The sequence below is a fragment of the Lycorma delicatula genome, chromosome 7 (assembly GCF_047948215.1).
Source record: "Lycorma delicatula isolate Av1 chromosome 7, ASM4794821v1, whole genome shotgun sequence".
NCBI classification, from domain to species: domain Eukaryota; kingdom Metazoa; phylum Arthropoda; class Insecta; order Hemiptera; family Fulgoridae; genus Lycorma; species Lycorma delicatula.
In genome coordinates this window covers 95,844,582-95,872,361 of record NC_134461.1, presented here as the reverse complement: position 1 = coordinate 95,872,361, position 27,780 = coordinate 95,844,582, and the positions used below count along the sequence as shown (strand labels likewise).

The 27,780-nt window shown below is 28.7% G+C and overlaps 3 protein-coding genes across 3 annotated transcripts in view; 2 read left to right on the top strand and 1 right to left on the bottom strand.

Annotated features, from left to right (window-relative positions):
• Tango4 (transport and golgi organization 4) overlaps window positions 1-15,662 on the bottom strand; it is a 35,788-nt gene extending 20,126 nt beyond the window's left edge. The window contains exons 1-5 of the mRNA XM_075371311.1: window positions 15,461-15,662; window positions 13,432-13,538; window positions 12,483-12,619; window positions 8,884-9,170; window positions 3,808-3,957 (exon numbers count right to left, since the gene is read on the bottom strand). Coding sequence (XP_075227426.1) covers window positions 3,808-3,957; window positions 8,884-9,170; window positions 12,483-12,619; window positions 13,432-13,538; window positions 15,461-15,469 — 690 coding nt within the window. The 5' untranslated portion in view covers window positions 15,470-15,662. The remainder of the gene's footprint in view (window positions 1-3,807; window positions 3,958-8,883; window positions 9,171-12,482; window positions 12,620-13,431; window positions 13,539-15,460) is intronic.
• A 397-nt stretch (window positions 15,663-16,059) lies between these two features.
• LOC142327567 (fructose-bisphosphate aldolase-like) lies at window positions 16,060-17,225 on the top strand. Its single transcript, XM_075370725.1, has one exon. The coding sequence runs from the start codon at window positions 16,060-16,062 to the stop codon at window positions 17,149-17,151; it is 1,092 nt and encodes a 363-aa protein (XP_075226840.1). The 3' UTR covers window positions 17,152-17,225.
• A 4,504-nt stretch (window positions 17,226-21,729) lies between these two features.
• RASSF8 (ras association domain-containing protein 8) overlaps window positions 21,730-27,780 on the top strand; it is a 54,087-nt gene continuing 48,036 nt past the window's right edge. Inside the window, exons 1-2 of the mRNA XM_075370532.1 lie at window positions 21,730-21,840; window positions 25,615-25,848. Of these exons, the coding sequence (XP_075226647.1) occupies window positions 25,777-25,848 (72 nt within the window). The 5' untranslated portion in view covers window positions 21,730-21,840; window positions 25,615-25,776. The remainder of the gene's footprint in view (window positions 21,841-25,614; window positions 25,849-27,780) is intronic.

The window sequence follows — 27,780 nt, the reverse complement described above, 5'->3', positions numbered from 1 at the left end:
ATTATTCAGAGGTTCAGTAGACTGAAAATTTGAAATTAGATTAACAGGAAAGTTGTCGTTACATTTTGTAATAAAATTGAATCAATGGTATCACACTGATTATCATATGACCCACGAGGTTTCTTACAATGAGAATCTACCAAAGGGCAGTTGTAAAATTTATTTTCATTAACTGTTCCAGTTGTGATAAAGCCTTCCTTCTTCAGTAAATTTAACAAGTTATATGAACTAAATCTAGCAAAATAAATGTTTTGCTTTCCAGGATTGTTTACAATGCGCAATACATTTTGAACAACTGAAGCACATAACCCAAGGCCAGAATCTACTTCTGATTTTTTCCTTGATAAAGAGAAAAGTTAAAAAGGTATCCTTGTGAGGAACATAAACACCACATCTTGTAGCAAAGTACACAGGTTTTTCTTTCATAAACATTTTACAAGAATGGCAACGAAAGTATGGTATCATCTGTTCATCAATTGAAAGGTGGTGAACAAAAACATCTATTTGACAAAGTTTTTATTCAGAAGATCAATGTAAAGCTGCACTGTGTTTATGTGATGAATACATGTCAATGAAAACATGTCAATAACAATGGGTCATTCTGAATATTCACGGTTGTGTTTTGGTTGGTAGTTCATTTCAATTTATTAATTTTTATTTTATTTTTATTTTTTGTATGTTATTAATTAAGTTGGTTTGCTGCTGAAGTTGCAAAATGCAACATTATTTTCTGTCTAGATGTAGACATAATAAATAATTGACAATAAGTTTACATAGAAGTATCGCTATTTTTAAGTACATAATAATTAGTTAAAATAATATCAAATAATGTCATCTCAGAAGAAACAAACATAGTTACATTTAGTGAACAATAACAAAAAAATACATACTACCAACAAAAATGTTTTTGCTTTTATTTAATAATATGAAAGATTTGTATTAAAACAGGCTATTTAAAAGCAGTAAACAAATATTATTTCAAGTAATAATGCAAAAAAATTACATTGCGTTATTGCAACTTCAGCTGTATATGGATTAAACTGCATTTACCATAGTTAAAGCTTAAGTGATCAGTAAACACTTTAACCTACCAAGGAGTATCAATTTTGTTGATTAACTAATTTCTTTATCAGTAGCATGCTTTAAATTTAAAATTCGTATAATTTCAATTTATTTTAGAACTCAAAAATTGATATAGGCTTTTCTTCATAAACACTAACCTCAATATTTCTAACAAAATCAACAATTTCTTACAAGTTATCATTTATGTATCAATAACCCAAATCAACATTTAATATAACTTCATTTAAATGTACGGACTATCCAAGTCACATAGAAATAAAGTTGGAACACAACTGTAATGGGCCTCTCATGATTGTTTATATGTCGCTAATAAGGACATGATTTTCTCTATCATACTTTCTACTGTTAAAAGCACATAACACAACAAAGATTATTCTAGGTGCACTAATGCAACAATAACATTCCACGAGTAAATTTTGATAAGAAGTAATTGTATCAGTAGACTAAACAGATACTTCAGTATCTGTCAGATAAATGTTATATGACGTCAGCTTTTAGTTCAAGTGCTTCAATTATTCAATTATTTTATGCTTTTATTTTTCAATTTAATTTATTTTTTTTATTATTATTCAAATTATTTTACTGTATCCTTTAAAACCTGATGATTCTGAAACATCAAGAATGTCTCAAAGAATAGCATCCAGGAAATTTTATGCTGAAATAAACTAAAATTCTATATTAAATGAATTGATACCCAAAGGCACTGATGCTAGGTTACAGTTCACTGCATGCTGTAGGCATTTTTTTTTTTTTTGTTATTCACCAAAGTAACAAATATCATTTTAAATACAGTCAAATTATTGCCTTAAAAGTTCTAAGAATCATAAGGTTGAAATAATGCAGCTTAGCATCTTATCAATGATCTATTTTTTAAACTAGTTTTGTGATGTCTACAGTACAGAGTTAGAACTTCAAGTAAACAAGTATAGGAGTTTGTTACAGATGCAGGCTCCTATTTACTATTTTTTAATTTTAAAATTAAAAAATTATTTCATAATTCTTTTGATTAGAATTCAGAAAAATTTCTTTAATAACATAATTTGAAGTCAATGAGAAAAAATTGATGCAATATTTGGTAAACTTTAATACGTCAACAACACTGATGGGAAAAAAATTGATGCAATATTTGGTAAACTTTAATATATCAACAACATTGAAGGAATATTTTGTTCAAGAAGAAAATATTACATCTCCTGGCTTAATAAATATAATAGTGATGTTATTCAACTGAAAAGGTAAAAATTGGAAAAATGTTATAAACTTTTACAGAAAGAAAAACAATTTCTTATTCATTATTTCTCAGTGTAATTGAAAATAATCTGAATCAAATTATGATACAACAAGGATTCAGAAATAGTTTAAAGAATGCTAAGGTTTATCCAGGTGCGGATATAAATTTATATCACATTCTAGTTACGGCAGAAGTGAACATTAGGCTCAAGAAAATTGAAAGTGGCAGGAGAAAAGATTACTATGATTGAGAGAAGCTAAAGGAACAGGAGTTTAATTAAGAAGAGTTTAAAGGAAAAAAAAAGGAGACGATAGTGTTTAAAAACAAAATAAAAAAAGAATAGTATTCTGTTTTACGTATCTATTTATATTTATGTTTTCGTACATCTATTTCTGCCAACATAGTTACAAGTAAAATGTTAGATAAGATGAATGAAAGGAGAAAGTGGAAAATATACAAACAGAAGAAGGTAGAAGGAAATATAGAAGGGTAAATAATGAACTAAGGGAAACTGAGAAGGCTAAGGGAAAGTGGCTTGAGGAAAAATATAGTGATGGAAAATTTGGAAAAAGAAGGGAGATACAAACTAATTTGTAAAGAAGCATAAGAAATAGTTTTTAAAGAGAAACAGGGGGAAGAAAATGTATCAGACAGAGGCAAAGGATGTGGAAACAGTTAATGAGAAGGAGGAAATAAAAAGGAAAAGGAAGAATATACATTGCAGATTTATATGTGTTAGCAGAAAGACCAAGAGAAATAAATATGGGAGCAGAAGAAGCGTTCAAAGTTCATAAAAATCAAAAAGGGTATAATGTATTAAAAATAGAAATAAATCAGGCAGTTAAAATGATGAGAAAAGGAAAAGCAGAATGAAGAATGTGATGAAATATTAATTGAACTGTTCAAAGCACTAGGAGAGACAGGAGAAATGGCCAGAGGATTTCCAGGCTACAGTAATGGTACCAACAGAAAAGAAATACAAAGAAATGTGAAGAAAATAGAACAATTAGCCTAATATCACACTCTACTAAGGTACTATTAAGGATTCTAAATAAGAGTATAAATAATATATTGGATGGCAGTATTGAGGAAGAACAATATGGGTTTAGAAGAGGTGTTGGAACAAGAGACACTATAGGAAATAAAAGTGAAGGTTGGAGACAAAATAACAAGAAAGAATGCTGCATGTCACAAACACTGTTTAGTATATATCTGGAAGAAATAATCATATGCTGTCTAAATGGAAAAGAGAAATAAAGATTGGGGAAGAAGAATAGAATGCATACGTTTTGCTGATGACATGGCAGTACTGGGAGAAAATCCAAGAAAACTAAATGAAGTGTTTGATGACTAAAATGAAGCTTCTGAAAGTCAAGGTATGAGGATCAAAAAAAAAAGACAAAATGTATGGTATTAGGTGGAAAAGAGAAGAGGTTTGGGATTAAGATGGAAAATTAAGTTTTAGAGCAGGAGAAGAAATTACAAATACTTACCTTATTATATTCAAGGTCCCAACATTTAACTTGTCTATCTTCACCACAGCTGAATAAATATGGATGTCTTGAGCTAACTGCAAGCCCTCTGACACTACTAATATGACCAGTTAATGAAACCTTTAATTTACCTGAAGCCAATTCCCAAATCTGTAATTTAAAACAGGCAAATAAAAATTAAATATGGATATGCATATAAAGAGGACTACAAAACTAAATTCACAATATTATGAAGGAGTATTTTCATATTTCTTTCTTTTTTTGAAGCCATAAAAATGGTTTGATGAAATCCCCATTACTGTAAGTTTTAATCTTTTACCTTTAAAACACAAACAACATCCCAAGCTTCTTTACTATCTGCTCATTCTAATCATTATATTCCCCATAGTATTTATTCTCTATACTTCTATTATTAAATTTGCTAATTCAACATTAAAATAATTTTCTTTAATCAAATGAATTAAAATCATTCACAGTTAATCAGATATCATTTATTACAATTAAAAGTCTTAATTTATTAACCAGAAATCTCACTGACTGCTTTTGAAAAAAAAAAATTTAGATGCTGGTCTAGTATGCATCCCATAAAAGAGGAATCTACTGTTTTATTAAAAAATGCCAATCCAAAAATCATACTTGATTAATTTGAGATAGTCTTACATCAAGGGTACTTTCAATCAAAAACTAATATTTTAAAATTAGATTCTAAAATAGTTTACTAAAATATTACCCAACCTAAGCAATATTAAAATTTTTTAAAATTTTAAGTAAACTGTGCAGCAGGTTTGTTTGGCAGATATCTAAATGGTAATGAACCAAATTTTTCTAAGTGATCTGTAAAAATATGGAGTCTGGATTGTTGTCCCTTACCAGCTTACTCAATGCCACTTCAGTGGTCAAAGAGCTATGGACTGTGATAAATGAAAATTAATCACTGATCTTTTTTAAAAAGTAGCCAGTTAATGGTTAAAATATAGTATCTCTTCTAAAGCCAATACAATGTCAGCTATCACAAAAACATCCTCTCACGGATACATATTATCAGTTTGGCCAGATTTATAAATTGGCAAATTCAGATTTAAAATTACAATCAACAGTCTATCCAAGAGATGGTAAAACACCAGAAAATATTCAGTGTGTAGAAAGTGATCATAAAAAATCCTTGTCACTCAGCTAGATGGCAGACTACAACCTAGGATTGTCGATCGTTTGATTTGACAAGTGTTATACTTTTAGATGTTAAGTTAATTCACATAAAATTATGTAGTGAAATGGATTTTTTCATTAAAAAAATTTTTCAAGTAAATGACTGCTACTCTCAATGATGAAAGCCTTGGTTTTGATGTCTAATGAAATGTAATGTCTGTTTTCATGTATCAAACTGTATAAACTACAGAATTGGATAATGAGCTGCAGAAACCCAATAAGTAATTAACGAATGTTATCTTCACAGGCCCAAAGTTATTTTTGGTCAGCACAGCTAGGATTGACATCACAGGCTCATACCTTTTCAAAAAAGGTGGAAATGTTGAAACTATAACTACAACATGTTAGCTTGATATGCTATGCATTTATCTTATTAAAGGTTTGCACCTAAACTTTGCCTGAGTAATAAGATTTCAAAATAGCATGTTTCTAACAAAGAAAAATAATGCATCTGACCCAACAGAGTAAGCATTTATGGAAGCTGCAAAGGTATATTGCTGGAACACAATCATTTCCTAGCAGCAAACTCACTTGGATCATTTATGGCTGTCTTTTAAGGGGTTTCCTTAAAGCATTCATTCATGTAAACAGACCTTTAACAATCAGTGATCTGAAGCTAGCTGTTGCCCATAAAATCAAAGAGATTCCTTTGGACACAACAGAGAGGGTAATGGGAGATTCAATAAAAAGCTGAAAGAGTTCATGAAAATAGATGAGAAATATCTAACTGTTGTCATCTTTAAAAAAATAGTTCTTAAGCAGATTTAACTCTTTTTTCAACAGCTATTAGTATGTTATTAACTATTAGCTGTGTTTTTATGGTAAAATATTATTTGTTAAACATTTGCTACATTGTTTTATTCTGAAAACCATAAGGTGTATCTGCCCGACATGAAAAATTAATTTTTAAATAAGTAAATATAAAAGTTCAATTCAAAAAAATCAAATACAAGATATTCAGTATTATAATGCCAAACATCACAATAATAGTAAAATTTATAAGTCATTTTTTGATTTACAAAAAAAAATTAATACTAAAATAAATAAAAGGAAAATAAAAAAGTATTCCAGATGTACATTAATCTACACAAAACTTATTTTTGACATAGAAAACACTTTATAGGCAACTAATATTAACAGATATCAAACAATTTTAACAGAGACCTAGGTCTAAATTGAAAAAGAAGCAATCTGTCCATTGCATAATCACATAACACAATGAATAAAAAAATTAATGTAATGAAACAAAAACCAATTCCACCATCCAAACTGACAAAGGAAATTCTGAACTAATTCATAGAGTCTACCAATGAGTTACATCAAATATGTTCACAGATTTTTATTCTTCTGGATTCATATTTGAAATCTCAGTTAAAATTTTATACTGGCACCATTATGTTTATAAAACTGTACTCATAAAAAAGAGGCAACACAAAGAAGGCAAAAGTCACACATTTACAACAGTCATCAAGAAATTAAATCCCAATTTAGTTCAATGGTGAATATGAACACAACAAATCATTTAATTTCAAATTCTCAGTAATAAATAGTAAATAGCAATTTCAAAAATAATAGAAAATCCAGACTACTGTTACATTAGTTCATAACACAATTAATACCCCACACAGCATGGAAAAATTAAGACTTTTTAAATTGTAACATATAATTTCTCAAATCATCTCTACTAACAAAAACACAGAATAATTTAATACATTAAAATATACATGTTATACCATACAGTACTTACAAAATATTACATAAATAAATTCAAAAATACAGCTTCTAACAGGAGACATATAATAATACTAAAATATATCAGTCAACAATTATAAAAAAACTCCCAACATTTCATGTGTGAAATGTTGCACAAAATACACAAGACCATACAATATAACTATATTCATAAAGACCAGAATTTTATAAATAGCAATCTAGTAACAATATAAACACCAATTATGACACACTAGACAGACTAGAGATATCAATAGAAACAAAGAATACACCCAAGAATTCACAATAGAATTAACCTGTACATATAACCTTATAGAAACACGCAACAGATATAAAAATATTAATCACAGTATGCAATTTTTAAAAAATATACAATAAATCTATTACCTCAATATAACTGAACAATATGAAATTACAAATTTACAAAGCTGTATCAAATGAACAAACACAATCTAGATAAAATATTCAACCATATATAAGAAGTTTTGTAACCCAAAACCATGGTATCCACCTGGGCACCACAAATAATGGTGACAAAAACTTGCAAACAAAGGAACTACATACTACTAGGTGCGGTTATTAAATAAAGAGGCTAATACTGCTACAGAAAAACTGCGCATGCACCAAATTCGTACAACAGACAGCTGTGTAGCATGAAGCCTTCTCTTTCGATTGTTGCCACTCCAGTTTCCATAGACATATTACTCTGGCTGTGGCCTTCATTTGGATAACATTTGTTTTGTTGTTCTACCAAAAAAATGGTAAGTGTTTTATTAGAGCAAAGAATTGTCATGAAATTTCATATGAAACTTGGAAAAACCACTACTGAAACTTATCTTTTATTAAAAAAAAATATATGGGAATGAATTTTTATCACATGCACAGGTTTTTGAAAATGGTTTAAGCATTTCTAAGATAGCCGAGAAGACCGTTGAAGATGATGTTCGCCCGGGTCGCCCTTCTACATTAAAAACGAATAAAAATATTGAAAAAATTGGTAATCTGATCTGATCTTACTGTCGGTTAACTATTCATGTGACTGCTGAAACTGTAGGAATTGACAAAGAATGCATAAGGAAAATTTTACATAATTTTAACATGCAAAAAATGTACATGAAGATGGTACGTAAAATTCTCACAATTGAACAAAAAGCTCGTGAAAATGTTTGTTCTAACACTTTGAATGCCACTGAAAATGACCCAAACTTCTTGAAAAGAGAAGTGAACATGATAAAGTGATAAGAGATGATAACAAGTGATGAATCTTGGTTTGTTACTTATGATCCAGAAACTAAGCATCAACCCATGCATTGGAAGGCCCCAACTTCATGGAGAGCTAAAAAAGCTCGAATGAGCAAATCAAAATTCAAAGCAATGGTTTGTTTTTTTTTATATTCATGGGATTATGTACCTTCACTGGGTCCTGAAGGTCAAACTATTAATCAACATTAGTACCTTGAGGTCCTTGCTCAACTCCATGAAAAAATAAGGAAAAAACGATCCGAATTGTGTAAGAACAAGTCATGGGTTCATCAGAACAATGCACCAGCTCCAACTGCATTGTATAACATCCCAGTGTCAGACCATCCGCCTTATTTGCCTGACCTGGTAGCATGTGACTTTTATCTGCTCCCCAAGGTCAAATTTGCATTAAAAGGAACAAGATTTCAGATCATTGAAGCTGTGAAAGAAAAAGCAGCATGTGCCATGAAGGAGCTCACAGAAGAAGACTTCCAGCAGTGTTTTGAACAATGGAAAATTCACATGGAGCATTGTAGGGATAGTGGAGGGGTGTATAACGATGGGGATAATAACTAAATATGAATAAATTTATAATATAATATTTTAGAGCATTAGTCTCGTCATTTAATAGCCACACCTCGTAGTTCCAAAATAATTTCTGCAAGTATTCTCAATATTAAAGGATTCACTTCTTATCATAATAAAAAATACTACTATTCTCTATAGTAAATAAATTTTTTGCATAAAATAAAAAAATGTAAAATAATAAATATGTAATAAATGTAAAATAAATAAGAATTACAAAATATTTCGTTTTTTAAGAACTTGAAAAAAAAAGTTGTTTCATTTTCATAAATGAAAAAAAATGAAGGCAACAGCCAAGTATAATACACATACCTTAATAACTCTATCTGCAGAACCAGTAGCAAACCATTCATTGCCAGGTTCAACAGCAACACAACGCACCCAACCCAGATGTCCAGATATAACACGATATAATTTCCATGGTGGATGCCACTTTGGTTTAGGCATTGTTGGTGCTTTTCTTGCAATTAGTGCACTGGTTGCAACACTGGTATTAGTCCATCCTGGTGTTGCTGGGTTAGCACCAGGCACAGATCCACTTCCCGGAATGCCAGCAACAGTTGAAGGAGCAACTGGAACCAATGCTGTGCTATCACCAGCTACAAAAAAAGAAAAAAAAAATTAAAAAATATATGTATATATTCTAAACTTTTTCAAAATATTTGGCACTGAAATTTTTGAACTTTGCTTCATCTCTGGTTTAAACCACACTACAGAAGGAAAGAAAATGAACCAATCAAATTGGTACAAAACCTGAAAAAATAACTTTTTAACACCGAAATATAGTAAATCTGAAATGAAAGAAAATGCAGTTCACGAGTTAATAACACTAACTGAGCCAAAAAAGTATATCACAAATCCAAAAAGAAAATATAATAAAATAGCTGATTGAACTTTTGTATTTTGCTAACTCCAGTTACTTTCAATTGAAAAAATAAAACAAGTTATTTGTTAAATAGTAATAGAACAAGAAACAATGAAATATCTCGCATCACAGTCAACATTTACCAAATCATGTTCAATAAATCTATAAAAAAAAAAATGGCATCGCATCAACCCAAGTTAGTGCACCAATCATATCTTTAATGACAATGTGTTCAGCATTCCTGAAGCAGAATTTTACTACAGACTACTGTAAGTGCATCATAAATTAGTTGGCATCAAGATACTTTCATGCAGCCTCTACTTTATAAATGTTTGTTCTGATATTATATGTGTAATAAATAGTTTGTAATAAATAATCTCTTTATTTCCTTCACAATAATAATTAATTGTAATAACTACACAAATAATTTAAAAAATAAACATTATAGATTAGATGTGTTATACATTAGTTGTTAAATCTCTTCATTTCAGTCCTTTGTAAAATGTTATTTGACAAGATGTAACTTTCATTATAGTGTAATATCAGAGTCATATCCTAATCATAGCTCGGAATCCTGCAAAACATTCTGTAGAGTATCATGACCTCATGAGGTGACACAGCAGCCTTGATTGTCACTTATCATACCAAGCTTGGAAAATCTTGTCTACGTGAGTATTAAGAGGATGCCTCATCATTATTCAGAGGTTGTAGTTTCATCACAACTATAACCATCAGCTAGCCTGATTTCATTGGGAATTAGACAAGTAATTATTATATTTTGTATATTTCAATGTAGGATTTTTTTTTAATTTTTTAATTTGCTATATAGCAAGCTTATAATTTTCTGAATAGTTACAATACGATTACAAATAGATATATACAACTGCTCATTTCTATACATAACAAAGATGCAATTTTAGACTCTGTTACCACTATCCTATCATTCACTGATATTAATCAACAAAGCACCATGGCTGCTAATTATATGATTGTTGTCTCATTGATTAAATCATTGAAGTATTCAGAAAAGTTTTTTCTGTGATTCTCCTGAGGTATTTTGCTAAAGTTGCAATGGTGGTCCTACTGTAAATAAAATGGTTATTATTCATTCTCACTCAAATTTTATATATTGGGAAACAAACTATGTCCTTAGATATGTACAATAAAAGGGTCTTTTAATAACTAAAGAGAAGAATGACTGTTATTATTTACACAATGAAATGTAGCACTATTATTCAACATAATCCCTGGATATATTAAAATTTTTCTCCCATCTTTCTATGACATTTCTTACTCCAGTAGTAAAGAATTGTTCACCTTGGCATCTAAGTCATTCTTGTACCACATTCTTGACCCACTCATTATTGCCAAACTTGAAGCCACATAAAAACTCTTTAGGGTCAATCCATTTGAAGTGTCCCTAAAAAACATAAGATGGTTGCTTGACCAATTAAAAAAAAAAAATTGAATCTACCCATTTGTTTCCAACATATTTCAGGACCTTAAAACTATTCTTTATATTATATTATAATAATGTAAAAATGTAACTGATTTTAAAATTTGCAAATGTAATATTATTAAGTAAAACTTATTTATTTAATAAACACTCAAACAGAGAATGAAATTTGAGACACTCAGTAAAGATGTGAACAGGTCACTGACTAATGTGAGACTGACCAGTCTGTAACTGCAAAGCTAAATGATGCAACAAGCATAATGAGCATGTTGCAACATGAATTTTCCTGATGACTGGAAATGGCTTCAAGCACTTGTTATAACATGAACACTAGAGTTGAATGGTTCAAACAAGTCTATTTCAATTATAGCAAGTATAAAAATATTGAAGTGCCAAGAAGACAAGAAACCCCCTTGGAGCACCTATTTAGCGAGTCAAAATAGTATCGCTTTTATTGCTTTTTTCATGTTTTTTTGACAGGATATAACCTTTTTTATTAGTACAATACACAAGAAACTTTTTATTTTTCATAAAAATCTACAAAAACACTGCAAGTTGTGCAAATTTGAGTTTTTTATCACCAGCCCCATCAGAGTTATTTGAAGCCAAAATCTGAATTTAAAAAAAAAATTGGTTTTCAAAAATTCATGGATTTAGGAGTAAATATATCACCATTTCTATTATTCATGATAAAACTACTAACATATACCTACATGTAAAAAAATAATTCAAACTGTGTATGTCATCCCTGCCTCTTGAAAAAAATTACCAAAAGTGAAATTTCACAGTTTTTCATGTTCAACTTTATTGGTAATTTTCTCACAGAAAGAACAGGTAGGTAAATAAACCAATGGACTAATCTTTTACCTTGAGAAAATATGAATAAATTGCTTTTTGTTTCATCCTTCCAGGACCAATAGTTTTTTAGTCATGATTTTTTTTGTAAACCCTTACAATCACAAAAATGGGTGTTCGCACCGTAACAAAAATGGATGCCACAGGTAAACTCCTTTAAAAGATTTTTAAAAATTAGTTTTAAGGTCCTGCGACATGTAGGAAAAGTGGGTAACTTTCAATTTTTGTTTAATTGGTCAAGCAACCACCCTTGAGGTCACTTCAAATGGACTGACCTTTAAGAGAATCACCAAAAAAAAAAAACATCTGATGGTGTGAAGATTGGGAACGTACAGTGGATGCAGCAACACCTCCTAGCCTGACTTTTAAATACCTTCCCATGTCTTTTGGGTTTTGCAAATTTTTTCTAAGTAACAGTATTGTTAAGCCTATCTGGATATGAATAATTCCAGCTAAATAAGAATTTACACAGAGAAACCAAATTAAAAAAGAAATAAAAAGCATAAATGAGGTATTTGAGAAAACTTTACAAATAAGAAACATTACCTTTCAATTTCATTACGATTTGGCCAACGTGGAATGAACAATCTTTCCTTAACTGAAGAGTTAATGGTGAAAAAATCATTTAAAAATTATGAATTAAAATAGTTTATTTTTGTATCTTCACAATTGACACACATACATGTACACAACCAATATAAAATTAGAAAACTATATAATGTAGTTACTCCTTACCAGTATCAATTGCATTTTCATTATTCTGCTGTTCTTGTTGTTGCTGTTGCTGTTTTTTTAAGGCATTATTTTGATGGACTTTATCCAAAACCTGATAATAGCTATCACGTGCCTTTACTGCTTTTTTAAGTTGCTCTCTTAAAAAAAAAATAAATAAAAATGTCAACATACTAAAACTCCAACAATTCATATTAATTTAATACTATTATTAAGATTTTAACTAGTCCTTAAAATTTTTAAAACACAGATAAAAAATTCTTGGACATTCAAACTCTTATAATCTAAAATAAATCTAATCTTAAATCTTTATAGTTTGGAGTAAAATTTTAGGCAAGATTTTGAAAAACAATCTGTATAATGGGATAAAAGCTTTAATGAAAGAATTTCTCCAAATATGATGAATAAAAGAGATCAGTCAAGAAAGGGGGAGAATTAATGTCTGCCTGCAGAAATTGACTGAGGAAGGATACAAAATATTACAGAGGCTTATGATGTAAATGTTCTTCTTCCACTAACGACTATTTTTTGGTAAAAAAACAGCACACAACACATTCCTTTATCATAAACAGGGCTGTTGGACATTCGGGCATTCCCTTCACAGCAGAGAATGCGATTATGATTAACATAATCATGTACTCAAATTCTACAACAAAAATTTGTACTAAGTTCACCACATGTTATTTGACTATAAATGACTTCCTGGATATACATACAGTAGACAAAATTTTGTCTTTATTATTTATTTTTTTAAATCAAATTATACTGTAAGTATTTGGATTTCTATATCGGTTCATAAAAGATGAATGTCAAAGTTAATATATGTGAAACTAAAGGTGATACTGATGTTACAATAACTTTTTATTATTATTATCATTATTATTATTATATATTACTTAACAATCAGACACAAAGTTGTGTGAAATAAAAAATGCTGTTATGATTTACTTACGCTTTTTCATCAATGGGAGGTAAAATTCCTTGATTTGAAAGAAACATGTCATGAGTTCTTTTCAATGATCTGAATACAAGTGTATGTACAGAATGTCTTTGTACTTCCTAAAAAAAAAACCAATGAAACCCATTTACACATAAATATTGCAGTTAACAAAAGATATACAGATAATATTACAATGTTTACAAAAATGCCTAATATAACAATTTTTTCATTTTACATCCAAGTAAAGATTAATTCAAAGAGACTACAATACTTTGAAAATAAATTGAAATTAATGTTATTTTTATTATCTATTTATTATTATATCATTTATTATTAATATATTTTAAAACCAAACTTGAATTGGTCTTAAACATATCAGCTAATGTATAAATCTCCTTTTATCAAATAACACAGCACAAACATTAATTTCATATAAAAGACACTATTATAGAAACAGCACATTATAACAATTCAAATTAGCTCATTTACTCATTATAACAGAAAAAATTTTTTTTTTAACTTATAAAGAAATTAAAAGAAAAATGTCACATCCCTATTCAAACACAGTAAGGCTTCATTTAAGGAACCACTACTTAGCTTAGGTCTTTTATAAGAGAAATTTTTATTGATTCGAGTTGGGCCAAGCTGCTTAACATTTCATAAAAATTTTACAATTTTATCATGCATTGTCACTCTCTTCAACAAATTTAAAATGTAAATGCTTTAAGCCTTATTTTTATATACTGACAAGTACTTGCTCAATATGCTGAAATTTATTGAACAGTATTACAAAATATTAGTCATTTTCTGGATACACATGAATCTGCAAAATGTTTGATTTATAATAAAACTAAAACTACAAAAATTAGTTTTCAAACAAAAAATAAACTAACAGATAAATTCAGAAAACAATGCTATGTGGTAAAATATCTATTTTTTTATATGAAATAAAATTATTACATTATTTAAACACATATGCAAATAAGTAAGTATATGAATTGTAAAAGTAAAATATCTGGATCATACTTCATAATTTTTTTCACATTAACATCTTTATCAATTTACATTTCTTGTAAGCTTGTTTGTTTTAACGTACATGAAACAATAATTTCAATATAATGCATTTAACACTTACAATAACATGTATTTCATACCAACCCATCCCAATCCTAATAAATCTCAGCATTTCATTGTTATAAAAAGATATAAATTTTCAGGAGCTAATTTCAAATCTATTGGAGAAAATTCATTCATTGAGGCAGAATATATTGTACATCCTTTTGTTAAAGTAACTCATAATATGTTATTTTAGTAGTCTTCTATAATGCAAAGCTATAATATACTCTTGTATTATAAGGTTGTCCTCATTAGTTATTTCAAAGGAAGTTTAAATTCGATTTTACTTACAGTATTAAACTTTTCATGTCAGAATCCACCATGTAAGCCATTTATGTACATTAATACAGGAAGCCCTACCTCTACGCTGTGGAACATTGATGTTATTACTCTATGTTCTGACAGACCTCTCCAACATCAACTACCTGCTTTCTCTGTCTTTCTGTTTAAGAGGGTTTCATCCTTGTTTACATCTTTCAATCAATCACTAAAAATTTACACTAGCTTTAAATCAATTTATTTTATTTTCTGTCCCTGTTATTCCTATTTTTACTACACTACCAGATTTATAATACGTCATAAATTTTATGGTAAAACACAATATGTGCACATCCAATAATATATTTATCATAATTAATATCTATAAGCAGTTTTGCAAAATTTTCTTCAAATGAGTCAAATACACAGGCCTGATATATAATGGTTAAATTATTTCTAGCAATAATCTTTTTTTCTATGAAAGATATTTTTTTGTTATGCATTGAAGATACACATAATATTGTAGCAATATTATCTGAAATACCAAAATCAATATTATGAATTTTAAATTTATTAGTCTAGATTCCAGATTAAAAAAAATAATAATAATTCATTTAAAATAAAAACAAGATTCCTATTGTAATAATAACACGAATAAATCACTTACCTCAATCATGATCTCTCAATTCAACACTTCTAGAACACAAATGAATATCCAATTAATACAATCAGAAAGAAAATACAATTTTACGAAATATTATTAAACTGTCTACTGAATAAAATCATTATTTACAAAACGAAAAACAATAACAGTAAAATATATAACTCTAACCTCAAATCTACGACTGATTGATACAAACATGAAGACAAAAACTACTGCCTCCTTTATCTACATAAATCAACTTGCAATTAAAAATTGTGTGTACCCGGTTGCTATGTTACCCCAGCTGCGTGTTTGTTAATTACACACAAATCATGATAATTAAAATGTAGAAGTTTGAAATGTGTGTATTATATTTTGTACACCAAAATTTTGAAGTAATATATTTTTCATCACCATGCATTAAAACTCATTATCTTGTATAAAAATGTCTTGTTTGTTTTTTATTAAACATAAGTAAGTTGGTTAATTTTTATACAATGAGTTAATTTTTCAAATTAGTAATCAGATTTAAGTGTTTTTAAAATTATATATATCATTCAAAATTTATCGTTAATTGACAAACACGATTTTAAATTTTTTTTAAAGCTAATAAAGCTTACAGAATGTCGTCATTTTTTAATTACCCACCACAAAGTTTGCAAGACGAACTAAAATGTATTGCTAAATGTATAATGACACCAGGAAAAGGAATTTTAGCTGCAGATGAATCACCCGGTTCAATGTCTAAACGAATGGAATCAATTGGTGTAGAAAATACTGAAGAAAACAGAAGAAGATACAGAGAGTTACTTTTTACGTGTGATGATTCAATTTCAAATTATATATCAGCAGTAATACTTCAGCATGAAACAGTTTATCAAAAAACATCAGATGGCACACCTTTCATTGAAGTTTTGCAGAAAAAGAAAATAGTTCCAGGAATAAAAGTTGATATGGGTGTAGTTAATTTATTTGGATCTGATGGTGAAACAACAACACAAGGTTTAGATAATTTACATGAACGATGTGCTCAGTATAAAAAAGATGGTTGCCAGTTTGCTAAGTGGCGTTGTGTTTTAAAAATAGGTCCAAATATTCCATCATATTTAAGTATTTTAGAAAATGCAAATGTTTTGGCAAGATATGCTACAATTTGCCAAGCAAACCGTATTGTACCCATTGTTGAACCAGAAGTTTTACCAGATGGTTCACATGATATAGAACAAGGACAAAAAGTTACAGAAACTGTTTTATCTTTTGTTTATAAAGCACTACATGATCATCATGTATATTTAGAAGGAACGCTATTGAAACCAAATATGGTAACAGCTGGAGCAGCAAGTCCAAAATGCACCCCAGAGCAGGTAGCTAATGCAACTGTTACAGCATTTTCACGGACTGTTCCACCTGCAGTCGGAGGGATTGTTTTCTTATCTGGAGGTCAAAGTGAAGAAGAAGCTACAGTGAATTTAAATGCTATCTGTTCATATCAAGGGCGTAAACCTTGGCCTTTAACATTCAGTTACGGTCGTGCATTGCAAGCTTCTTGTTTAAAAGCTTGGGGAGGAAAACAAGAAAATGTAGTAACTGCTCAGGAAGAATTAATGAAACGTGCAAAAGCTAATGGTTTAGCTGCTCTTGGCCAGTATAAATCTGGTGCAATAACCACTGCAGGAGGAAATGTTAGTTTATTTGTTAAAGATCATGCATACTAAAACAAAATTAAAAGTTAATCAATTATTACATCTGGTGTTTTATAAGTAAATTAATAGTTTTTGAAATTCTTCAAATTTTTAATTTGATGTGCTTGCTCAATAAATTTTGATTTTAATGTCATTGCTTTGGCTGGGACTGTAATTTTTATCAGAAAACCTAAATGTAAAAAAATAAGAATAAATTGTACTGAAATAATAAATAACTATGGAATATATATAACTGCAATAAATATTGTGTAAATATTTTTTTGTAGTATTTTTGATTAACTTGTAACAGCTAAAAGTTTACTATATATGTTTTACAGATAAATTAATTTTAGCAAAATTTTTGTAATCTCTCATAATTTTGAAGATACTTATTTCATATTGCTATCCACATTAGCCTGATATTCAGTGGTTAAAAATATGAATTAGTTAAAAATTTAGAAGACTTCAACATAAAAAATAAACAGCAACTGGTCTGATGGTTATATGAACCAAAAACTAACTTTGATTAACTCAATCTTTTTTAAATTTAAAAAAAAATTTACATTACTTTCAAGAGTACAAAAAAGTAAAGTTTGTTTATAAACATTAATTTTCACATAAGATTTTACTAAAATAACTTTGCTTGGGTAATTAACATACAACAATGGTTTTTAATTCTTCTTTTTCCACTATGATCAAAATTAAGTGTAGTTAAAAAATGTCTTATCTGAAAGTTTTCATTTAACTTTGAAAGAGCATTTTCAAATGATAAAAGAAATCTATACATGTGCGTTAACCAGCACACAGTTTTTTACATATAAAGCTACTTAACATAAATAGCAATTATATATTTATATATAACATATTTATAATATAAATATATTTATATTTTTGTTTTTTATGTTTTATTATGTGCTTATTTTTTAAACTGTTTTTGTGTTGTGTTTTATGATTTGTTGTGTGTCGAACTTATTTGTACCTTTTGGTTAGGTAGGGTTCAGTTCCTTTATTCTTAGAAAGTTATTGTCTTGTTTGAGACTTGGCTAGATGTGTTTTGTTTTGAGTTTGTTAGTAGGACACAGATGGTAATGTTGCTTGTGGCATTCGCATCTGTGGTATCCTAGCTGAGGTTTGATTGAAAGATGTCATTGCTGAGGTACTGAAGATGACCTCTGGTAAGGTCCATAAGGGCTTGGTATGGAGGGGATGCTGTGGTGACTGAAATAGTCACATGGAAAGTATCTTCCCCTATGAGGTCAGGATGTTATATATGTGTGTATATATGTTACTGTAAATGTGATTAATCTGGTAATTTTGATCTATTACCTTGAATTTTATTAATCGCCTCTGAATGTTGGAGAATAACATAATAAATTTGTAAATTTAACTTTAGATGAGGTTAGCTAGTGAAGTGAGCAAAGGTTGTTTGGTTAGGTTATGTTGAACAGTAGTATTTTGATTATTAAAATAATTTATTAATAATTTAATTAATAAATTCAGTAATTACTGGTAATAAAAGCTTTATATGTAAAAAAAAAATGCTTACATCAAAGATGGCAAGATCATGGACATCCACTTATTTGATGAAAACATTCAGAAAATTATACGACATACAAGAGCATTAAAACAGTGACAAATATAGTCAAGGTAGATAAGGAGGCAGCAAGAAAACATATTACATAATTTGAATATGTTGAAATTATGTAAGTTAATTAAAATATAATATAAATTAATAATTAATATAAAGTATAGTTAAAACAAAATGTGTAAGGTATTAGTAAAAGTGAGTACTGGATTATTCACGAAAACAGTGCATCCGCAACCTCTGCCTTGTCTGCTCAGCAGTTGGTCAGATCATCTGCCTTGTACTTATCAGACCATCTGTTAACTTAAAAAACTTAATTAGGTCCATGTAAGACAAAGAGAAAAAAGAATTTCAAAGTCTCTTAGAAAACTTACTGAACAATTGAAAATGCATGCAGTTAGAAGATTAATAAGAGTAATACTTTATAAGCCCTGTCCTGTAACTTTACAACCAGACCTTGTACTTTTAAAATTTAAAATTAGATAATTTTCTAATTAATAAATATATTTTATTAACATGAAGTAAAAATAAAATTATAATTAAAAATTTGTTTTACTGAAGACTGCGTAGCTTAAGAGAAGTGCAAATTTATATATGTTTTTGAGTAAGTAAGAGTTACAGCCAATTTTAGATGTATACTTTTAAATGGAACATTCTTATTAAATTGTTCATTGTACTACCATCATTTTCGTAAGCTTTTAAACCACTAAATCATTTATATCATGTTTACAATTTATATTGTTTTATTTAAATTGAACATTTTTAACATTATAAAATTTCTTAACCATTTTTGCAATAATATGAAATGCCTATTATCAGCACAACAGAAAACAATAAGCAGGTCATATTAACATTAAACAACTTAACTTATTTTTTAGAGTTGCTATAAATCGAGTCACTGGTAATGAAATCTCTTTTTAGTAGGAGAATATTAAATATATTATTATTAAGCGTGTGTATATTATATTAAAAAAGATATAATAAAAAAAAAACAAAAAACTATAATGTGCATACATTATATATATTTTGCACAGTATAAATTTAATCTGGAACATTTAATACAGTTTACTCTAATATCTTTTATTATAATTATTTGTAACCCATCAGGTTAGTCTAGTGGTTAAACTCATTGTAAAATCAGCTGATTTTCAAATTCGAGAGTTCTAAGGTTTGAGTCCTTATAAAAGCAGTTGCTTTTATAGGTAATTGAATGCTAAACTGTGGATACTGTGAAAGAGGTTGACTGCTAGTGTAATAGTACAACAATAAAATTTCTGCAAGTGGATTGCAAATTTCTGCAATTAATAATTTGCCAATTCATTTGACAAATTTCTTAAATAAACAGTGTAAAAAATGCAGGAACCTGTTAGTCTATTATCATATAGGTTATGGATTTATAATCTTTCGGATTACTCTACAACATATATGTTTTTATTTAGATTTAATGAAGTCTAAATTTAGATGGTAGTAAGCTAATTGGTTGGAGTGCAATGTAGTTTTATCTTGCTTGCCTCTGTGTATGTGTTGGTGTTGGCGAGTGGGTGTAATAGGATGGAGAGAGGTGAATGGATTGTTATGAGACAGGCTTTTGCTGCCTGCAGAAAGAAACATACATACAGTCAGGCAAGTGTATGAGTGTATTTTGCCCCCTCTGGTGCTGCAACAGTATAGCCCTCTCACCTAACATCTAAATTATCCCTTCCAACTTGCCTGAAAACTACACTTAGAAAACTTGCTTACATACTTTACTTGTATCAGGCTGAAAATTGCTTATTTGTTCCTGGTACAATATTTTATCAATGAACCTTAGATAGCTTGTTTAAAGGGAAACCTTTTTACTAAATACTACATCTTGTAAAAACCACCATTGTCTTTTGACAGTGGTAAAATCTGAGCATTCATCTGCCCAGCTATAAAAGGTTTAGACAATATTATTAGCTATGTATAAAAAATTGAAGATCTCTCCTTGCTTTTCATGTTACTCTTCTTAACTCATTCAGTCTTTTTCAGAGATGTTTTACCTTCTTCAAATTCCTTGTTACATTTTCTTCTGTTTTTTAATTTTCCCAATCATCTCTTCAGTAATTCATGGCTTCTCTGTTTTTATTTTTTTTAATAAGGCAAATTATTTGTTATGCTGTTTTTATGACATTTTCAATATCCATTTAAAACTCCCTTGAATTGTGAGGTTTTCTTTTTTATATTTCTTACCTTCAATATTTGATCTAACTTCTCTCTTACTGCTTGTTTTAAATTGTTATTTTTACTGAATTCCATTTATTTATTTCCTTTCTTGAATACTATTTTTATTTCTGCAATCAGAAGTATATTACCACTATTTATGTTGGGTCCTGATGATCCATAAGCCATTTAATTGAGTTTCTGATTTTTATTTTTTAATTTTGTATCTGTTCCATTTCCATCTCTTAAGATTTGCATTTATTAAATCTTCAAAGTATCATTTAAAATAAATGTTCTGTCATAAACATCTTGTTTTTGTAATAAAACTTCATAAGCCTTTTCTCCTTTTTCATTGTGCAAGTCAAAGTCATAATTTCTGCTGTTTGATCTTTCTATTTCCTATCCATCCCCTGTAACAGCGTTACACTCTCCTACTTATATTACAACAATCTTTACCTTCCGGATTCATAATATGCTTTATGTGTTCATATATATTACTAAAATCATATAATTCTCATACTGATTTGTACATACCTGTATTAAAATCAAATACTTTGCATTCTTTCCCATTTTGACAGAAATTAAGAAAATTAAAATAATAACCTCTACGCTGTTGCACTGTTATTTTCGCCTTATTCTTTGAATAGTAAATTTTTTCATTATCATTAATAATTTAACCTTTTTCTTCATCTTTTAGTTCAGTTAATACAAGCACATACAACATGATTCTTTATATCTCCCAGGTTTTCTATTTTGGAGCTTAAATTAGTCGCTTAAAGTTTTTACGAATCGATTATGAACAACGGACAACCGACCAATCGGATTCGCTAATATCGATAGTTGACCAACGCAAGAAAAAGTTGGTGTTGGGTTGTAAATTGTGTTGACATTTTTATGAAATGCTGACTACTGCTCTGTAGCTTTAGATCTAGAGCATATTAAATGCTAAATATTTCGTAAGTAGCCTCTTATAAATATTAAGATTATTTTTATTTAAAATTTTTGCTGTTGATGTTGATGTCTTGTCCTTGAACTTCTTTACGTTAACCCTACTTATCTTGATTTCCAAAACATTTGACAATAGTGCCATAGGTAGGCGTTGTCCTTCTGTAGTAGCTGCTCCGTATCAGTAATCTCTCCGAGAAACCCTTTTCTGTTGTCAATAAAAAAATTATTATGTTTTTTTTTGTGCTGTTAAATTTGTTTTTTTAACAACATCAGGCCTTTTAACGGGGTAGTTTACTCGTTCCCAGAATAGATAATTTTGTTTGCTTTGATTTTTTTAAACCAGAGGATTTTGACACTTAAATTTTAAGTAGTTATTAGTTGTTATTGTAAATCATTCTTTATGGCAAATCATAAGTTTGATTACAATTATTTTTCTAATCCGCTTCTCACTTTACTTAATTTCATTGATGTTTTATTAAAGTTAAATTTATTCAATAACTTTTTAGGACCCAATTTTGTATTTTTTATGGTTATTATTTGAGTTGTAGCTTTTTGTTACTAATGATTGTAAGTCTCAATGGAGATCTTTTAGATGTACTGTGTAAACTAATAAATTGGTAAATTACAAGAATCTTTACACCATTTTTGTATTATTTGAAAAATATACAGATTTTTTGGAAGATATCTTATGTAAAATTTAATGGGGAGATTCCTGTTGTTTTAAAAGTAAATGTCAATCTTTTCATAAATAATTAGTTTACTCAGAATGCGTTCATTGTTTTTAATTAAAATCTTAAGTCTTTTTGATTAAAATAGCATATAAATCATAACATATAAGTGTTTAGTTAAATAAAATTTTATCAGTGTTAATAATTTTTTCTGTAACTGCCATAAAAATCAATTAGAAAAAAAATTTAGAACATAAATAAGTTGTTACTTGAGAGTGGCTTTCTAGAGATAACATGTAGAATAGTAGAATAGGGCTAATGTGTTGGATGTCTTTATTTAGAGAGAAGAGTATATTTAGTTAGAGTTATGTACTTTTTCTTCCGAACATTAGAGTAGTGGAATATATGTCATAAAGTATGTTAACTATTTTTAAAAAATCGATATGATTTTCAGTACAAAGAGATTTTATCAGAAAATATGTACAATACACCTATTCTATAATGACCTAATTGGTTCCTAGAGTGATTGATAACTAAGCTGTTAGCATAGCACAGCCATATTATGGTAGATTTGAGTTCAGGAAAATTCTCCAGTATATATTTTTTTGGAATTTAAGTAATATAATCAAACAGTTGAATTCTTTACTGCTGTGTATAGTGAAAAATCATTGTTATACAGACAATTGTATTTTGTATGCCCTAAATCAAGCATACTGATGATGCCAAGTTGATGGCCTATGTATCGTTATTATGGCATATTCTTTTAGTTGATACCTGTTAGATTAATATTGAAACTTACATATGTACTCGCCGTTTTTTTAGATGTGTAGAATAGTCTTCAGTGGCCGATACATTGCATTTGTTGTTTCATGTGCTGTTTTAATTTATGTAGTCTGACTCATCTTCTTAATTTGCCAAACAATTCTTTGTTGGCACAGAAGTGACAATTTCCTCAGTTTGCTTTTGTTGACTTCCTCAGTTTCACATTGCTGTTAACATTTGAAATCCTGAAAGTACCGTTACTGAAGTGGTTTGTTTAAAATACATATGAGATAATTGCTTTTGCTAGTTAATTCATTCCATTAAAATTTGTTTCTACTTCTGTTGTGAGATCTTGAATTCTCCAGCAGTATCAGTGTAACACTTATCACATTGTTTATTGTGTATTTACTAATCCTTGTTTTTTTTTTTTATATAACATTGCAGATAGTTAAATTTAATAATTTACATTTTACCATATTTCACTTGTGTACTTAATTTTCTTAGTTTTAGAAGTTTCATGATTTCTTTCCAATTGTATGTCACCGATTTTTTTTAAAAGATAGTTTGATTTAATTTTTTCTGTCATTATGTACTACAGAACTTGTACTATAAAATGTGAAAGTATATTAGTCATCCTAATTCTGTCTAATTTATTTAATTAAATTTACAATCGATATAAGGCAATACATAACGCATTTTCTTGGTAACAGAAATATTCAGATAAAATGGTAAACAGAGATAAACAGAAAAACTCAACTTTCTGCTACATTTATGCTAAAAAATACTCCTTGGGTCAAAACGCAGTGAAAATGGAATGTGCAAAGCAGTATTGGAATGCAAGAGATTAGTATCCTTTTAAAGATATTCAGGAAAAGACCAGTTTTGGGTCAGATGGAAGGGAGTTAATAAAAATGTTGTTTAGCAAGATAACAACTATATACATGTGACAATTATTCCTTTTCTTTGTGCTATCTGTTCGTTGCTTTTATTCAATAAAAGGGATTAATAAAAGTTGAAAAAAGGAGGAAAAAACAGGGTTTTGTGGAAAGAGAAATCAACCATAGACTAACTTTAATGATTGTCAGAGTTGGACTCAGAGTCAGCCATTGAAAACGACTGATGGCACTTTTCGTAAAATCATATGACTAATATCATGGAACATGTAGTGTAATTTCTCTCTCTCTGTAGTGACTAAATTACCATTTAAACAAGTTCAGCCTGGTGTCTTATGAGATAGTGTTAAGTATTGCCATACCTTGGTAGTGTATCCCCTAACCTTTTTCAACAAAAGTGTAATCTTAACTTTAACTCCAATCTTAACCTTTTCGTCTCTCCACAGAACAGATTAGCCCATGAACAAGTGTGATAACTCACAAAATTGATAGCTAACTTTTAGAGTACTAGTAATGCAGCACAGATTTTTACTTTGCAGGCATCATTTGTTGTCTAATCAATGTTGTTTTCCAACATTTAGATCTTGTGTTCTCTTGATCCTAACCATATCTAATATGGCATGTTAAAGTATGAACAAAATTGAAGTTAATCAAGTAATTGTTCAGAATTACCAACATTTTTAATTTATTAAATATTAAATAATTCACTTTTAAAAGACTGGAATCTTTAGATTTATAGGAATTTTCTTAGAAAAAATAGTTCAAAAAATAATTGTTTAATATTCAGTGCTTAATTTCATTAAAATAAAACAAAAAAATGTTTGTCTGATAATGGAGTAACACATTAAAAATTACAGTTACAAATTTTTCACTATAAATAAACACTAAATCATTTTAGTTTATATAAATTAATTTAAATTTAATTTCATTACCAAATTTAATGTAGTTTTAAAAATATTTCAATGCTGAAGTATTTTACTGCGTATTTTTCAACAATGTTCTTTATATTATGTAATTTTACTGCAAGATAACACATTTAGTAAATTAGTTGGTGAAGTTAATAATGGAAAATTTACTTGCCCTTGGTAATTGCAACTTTCAAAACCATTCTGGAACTGGAAGAAGTCCACATAGTTAAAAAAAGAGTAATTATTTTTCTCTTTTTTTTAGTCATAAGCTATTTTCCAAAATATAAAAAAATTGTTCGAATTTAACAGTAAATTAGTGTTTCAAAGTTATGTGTTAATGATTCCCTGCTATTAAAGTTGATGGGTACCATGGGTGGTCTACTACAATATTATATCTGTAGATCTTGTTGGTATACATCTGTAATATAAAACTGACTGAATTTGAACGTAAGTCTTCTTGTAGCATCAAAGAACATTTGATTGGTAATTGTTTTTACTATGCACCTTTCTGCTGGTTAAATATTACTTTGTGTTTATTCTTTCTGTTTTAGGATAATATAATCATGACTTATAAGTTAATTACACAATTGTCAATGACACTTCAGAACAACTGTAGACTATTAAATGTAGACAATGTATCTGTAATTTGACATAATGCATATGTTATATAAATTAAGTATTACTAATATATTATTATTGTTGTTGTATTTACAATGGAACTAAAAGTATGGGTGGAAGGTATTCAAAGAATTGTCTGTGGAGTTACTGAAACCACCACCTGTCAGGTAAGATATCAGTTAATTAATTTTTTATTGTTTTTACTTTTGTCTATTAACACATTGATGAGCCATTGGGACATAAACTTATATTGGTGCAAAAGGTAGCAAGGCAAAGGTAAAATATCAAATTGATGGCTAGCCAGTAATTTTTACATAACCATTATGTAATGGCTGTCATAAAAGTATTGACTGTTGAGTAATTTTAATTGTAGAGGTCAACACACTTCCAGCATTCAAGGTCAGTTGTTTTATGAACATTATTTGCTATATCTTGGTATAAGGAGACATTTTCTATGCCTCCTTATAATCATGTGTGTGAATTGTAAAAATTTTATTTGACAAAAACAATTGGTTGCTATGAAATTTAGGAAGTTAAGTTTTTAGACTTTCAAAATGTTATGTCGACTAAAATTTATTGACAATTGATTGTTGTGTACATTGTTAATGTGACGTACAAATGAACTGTTTGAAAATGGTGTAAGTGTTTTAATGTTAGAATGTATGTGCATAATGGAGCATGTTCCAGTTGCCCAGTGAATGTTAATAGCTTGAAAGAGGTATGTTGATGATGAATAAAATAATAATAATCAGATCTGATAATTGATTTTAACTGATTTGTATAGAATAATTAAAATGTCCACCTAGAAATGGCTGTTAAGATATTTATGTATGTTGGCTATCTTACATGTAAACAGAAAGTATAAAAAAATTCAAAATTTCAAATTGGATTTTCATTTAAGTAGGAAAAAGTCAGATGGGAATCAACAACCCCTCAACAACACAGTTCAGACTTAATCCAAGTGACTTCTTGAATGCTGGAAATAAAATGTAGGATTCTGGTACAGTTTTTGGTAAACATTTATCATTGTACTAGCTAGTATTTATTTATACAAAAGTGAGATATTGTTACTTATTCATCAATGTATCTCAACTGAGTTCTAAGAAACTGAGATTTTCTAGATAGCCTGAGTTCAAAAATAATTATCTGATTCACTTAAATCACTAACTTGAAACACTTCTTTGGGAAAGACTGATAATTAGGTTTATTTCAATGTTCACTAGTGAATAATGGCCAAGATACTACATTGAGAAGAAAATATTATTATTGAATCACAACCATTGGGCAAAATAACTACTTACTCTGAGAGTATTAGGTTTTCTGAGCTCTTAGGTTTTAGTGGGAAAGTGTCATTTTGGGATATTAGATATTCAGACATCCCAAGCTCATGTTCATGTTTAGACATGAGCTTTATGAGTTTCTATTGGTTTGATGCTGTTTGCAGGTTTGGATATGAAAGTTAAGTTTCACAAAAACTAATTTATTTATATCGATCTTATTTTGTATGATTGTTATTATTTGTTGAAATTTTTATAATACTAAGAGTTGTATCCCAACTTGTATATTAAAACTAAACTTATACAAAAAAATGTTATTTTATTTTTTATTAACATGTTAAAAGAATTACAATATATAGAGGTTTATAAAAAACTAAGGATACGACTTAGATTTCATACTTTTTCAGAGGTTTTATATGAATTCTCTACTTAAAAAAAAGTTTAAAGATGAATATCTTTTTCAAAAATATTTAATTCTGAAGATGATTTTGTGCTTTTATAAATCACATTTTTATTTAAATTTTTGAGCTATTTCCTTCAATGTAGGCCATAAAATGTAGTATATTTTATACATATTAGTATTTATGAATTATTGAGGTTTTCTTAAAGAGTTATAAACAAATAATTAAAACATTGAGTTATATAGATTAAAGATTTTCAGGTTTCCACATACCTCAAAATTACTGCTCAGAAAAAAAATTAAACATCCTGAAAATTTAACTTCTACTTAAAACTCTCCACTTATGGTAAGACTCTGTGAGACAGAAAATAAATAAATTTGATTGGCAGCATTTTAATTTTGTACTGGATAATTTGGTATGG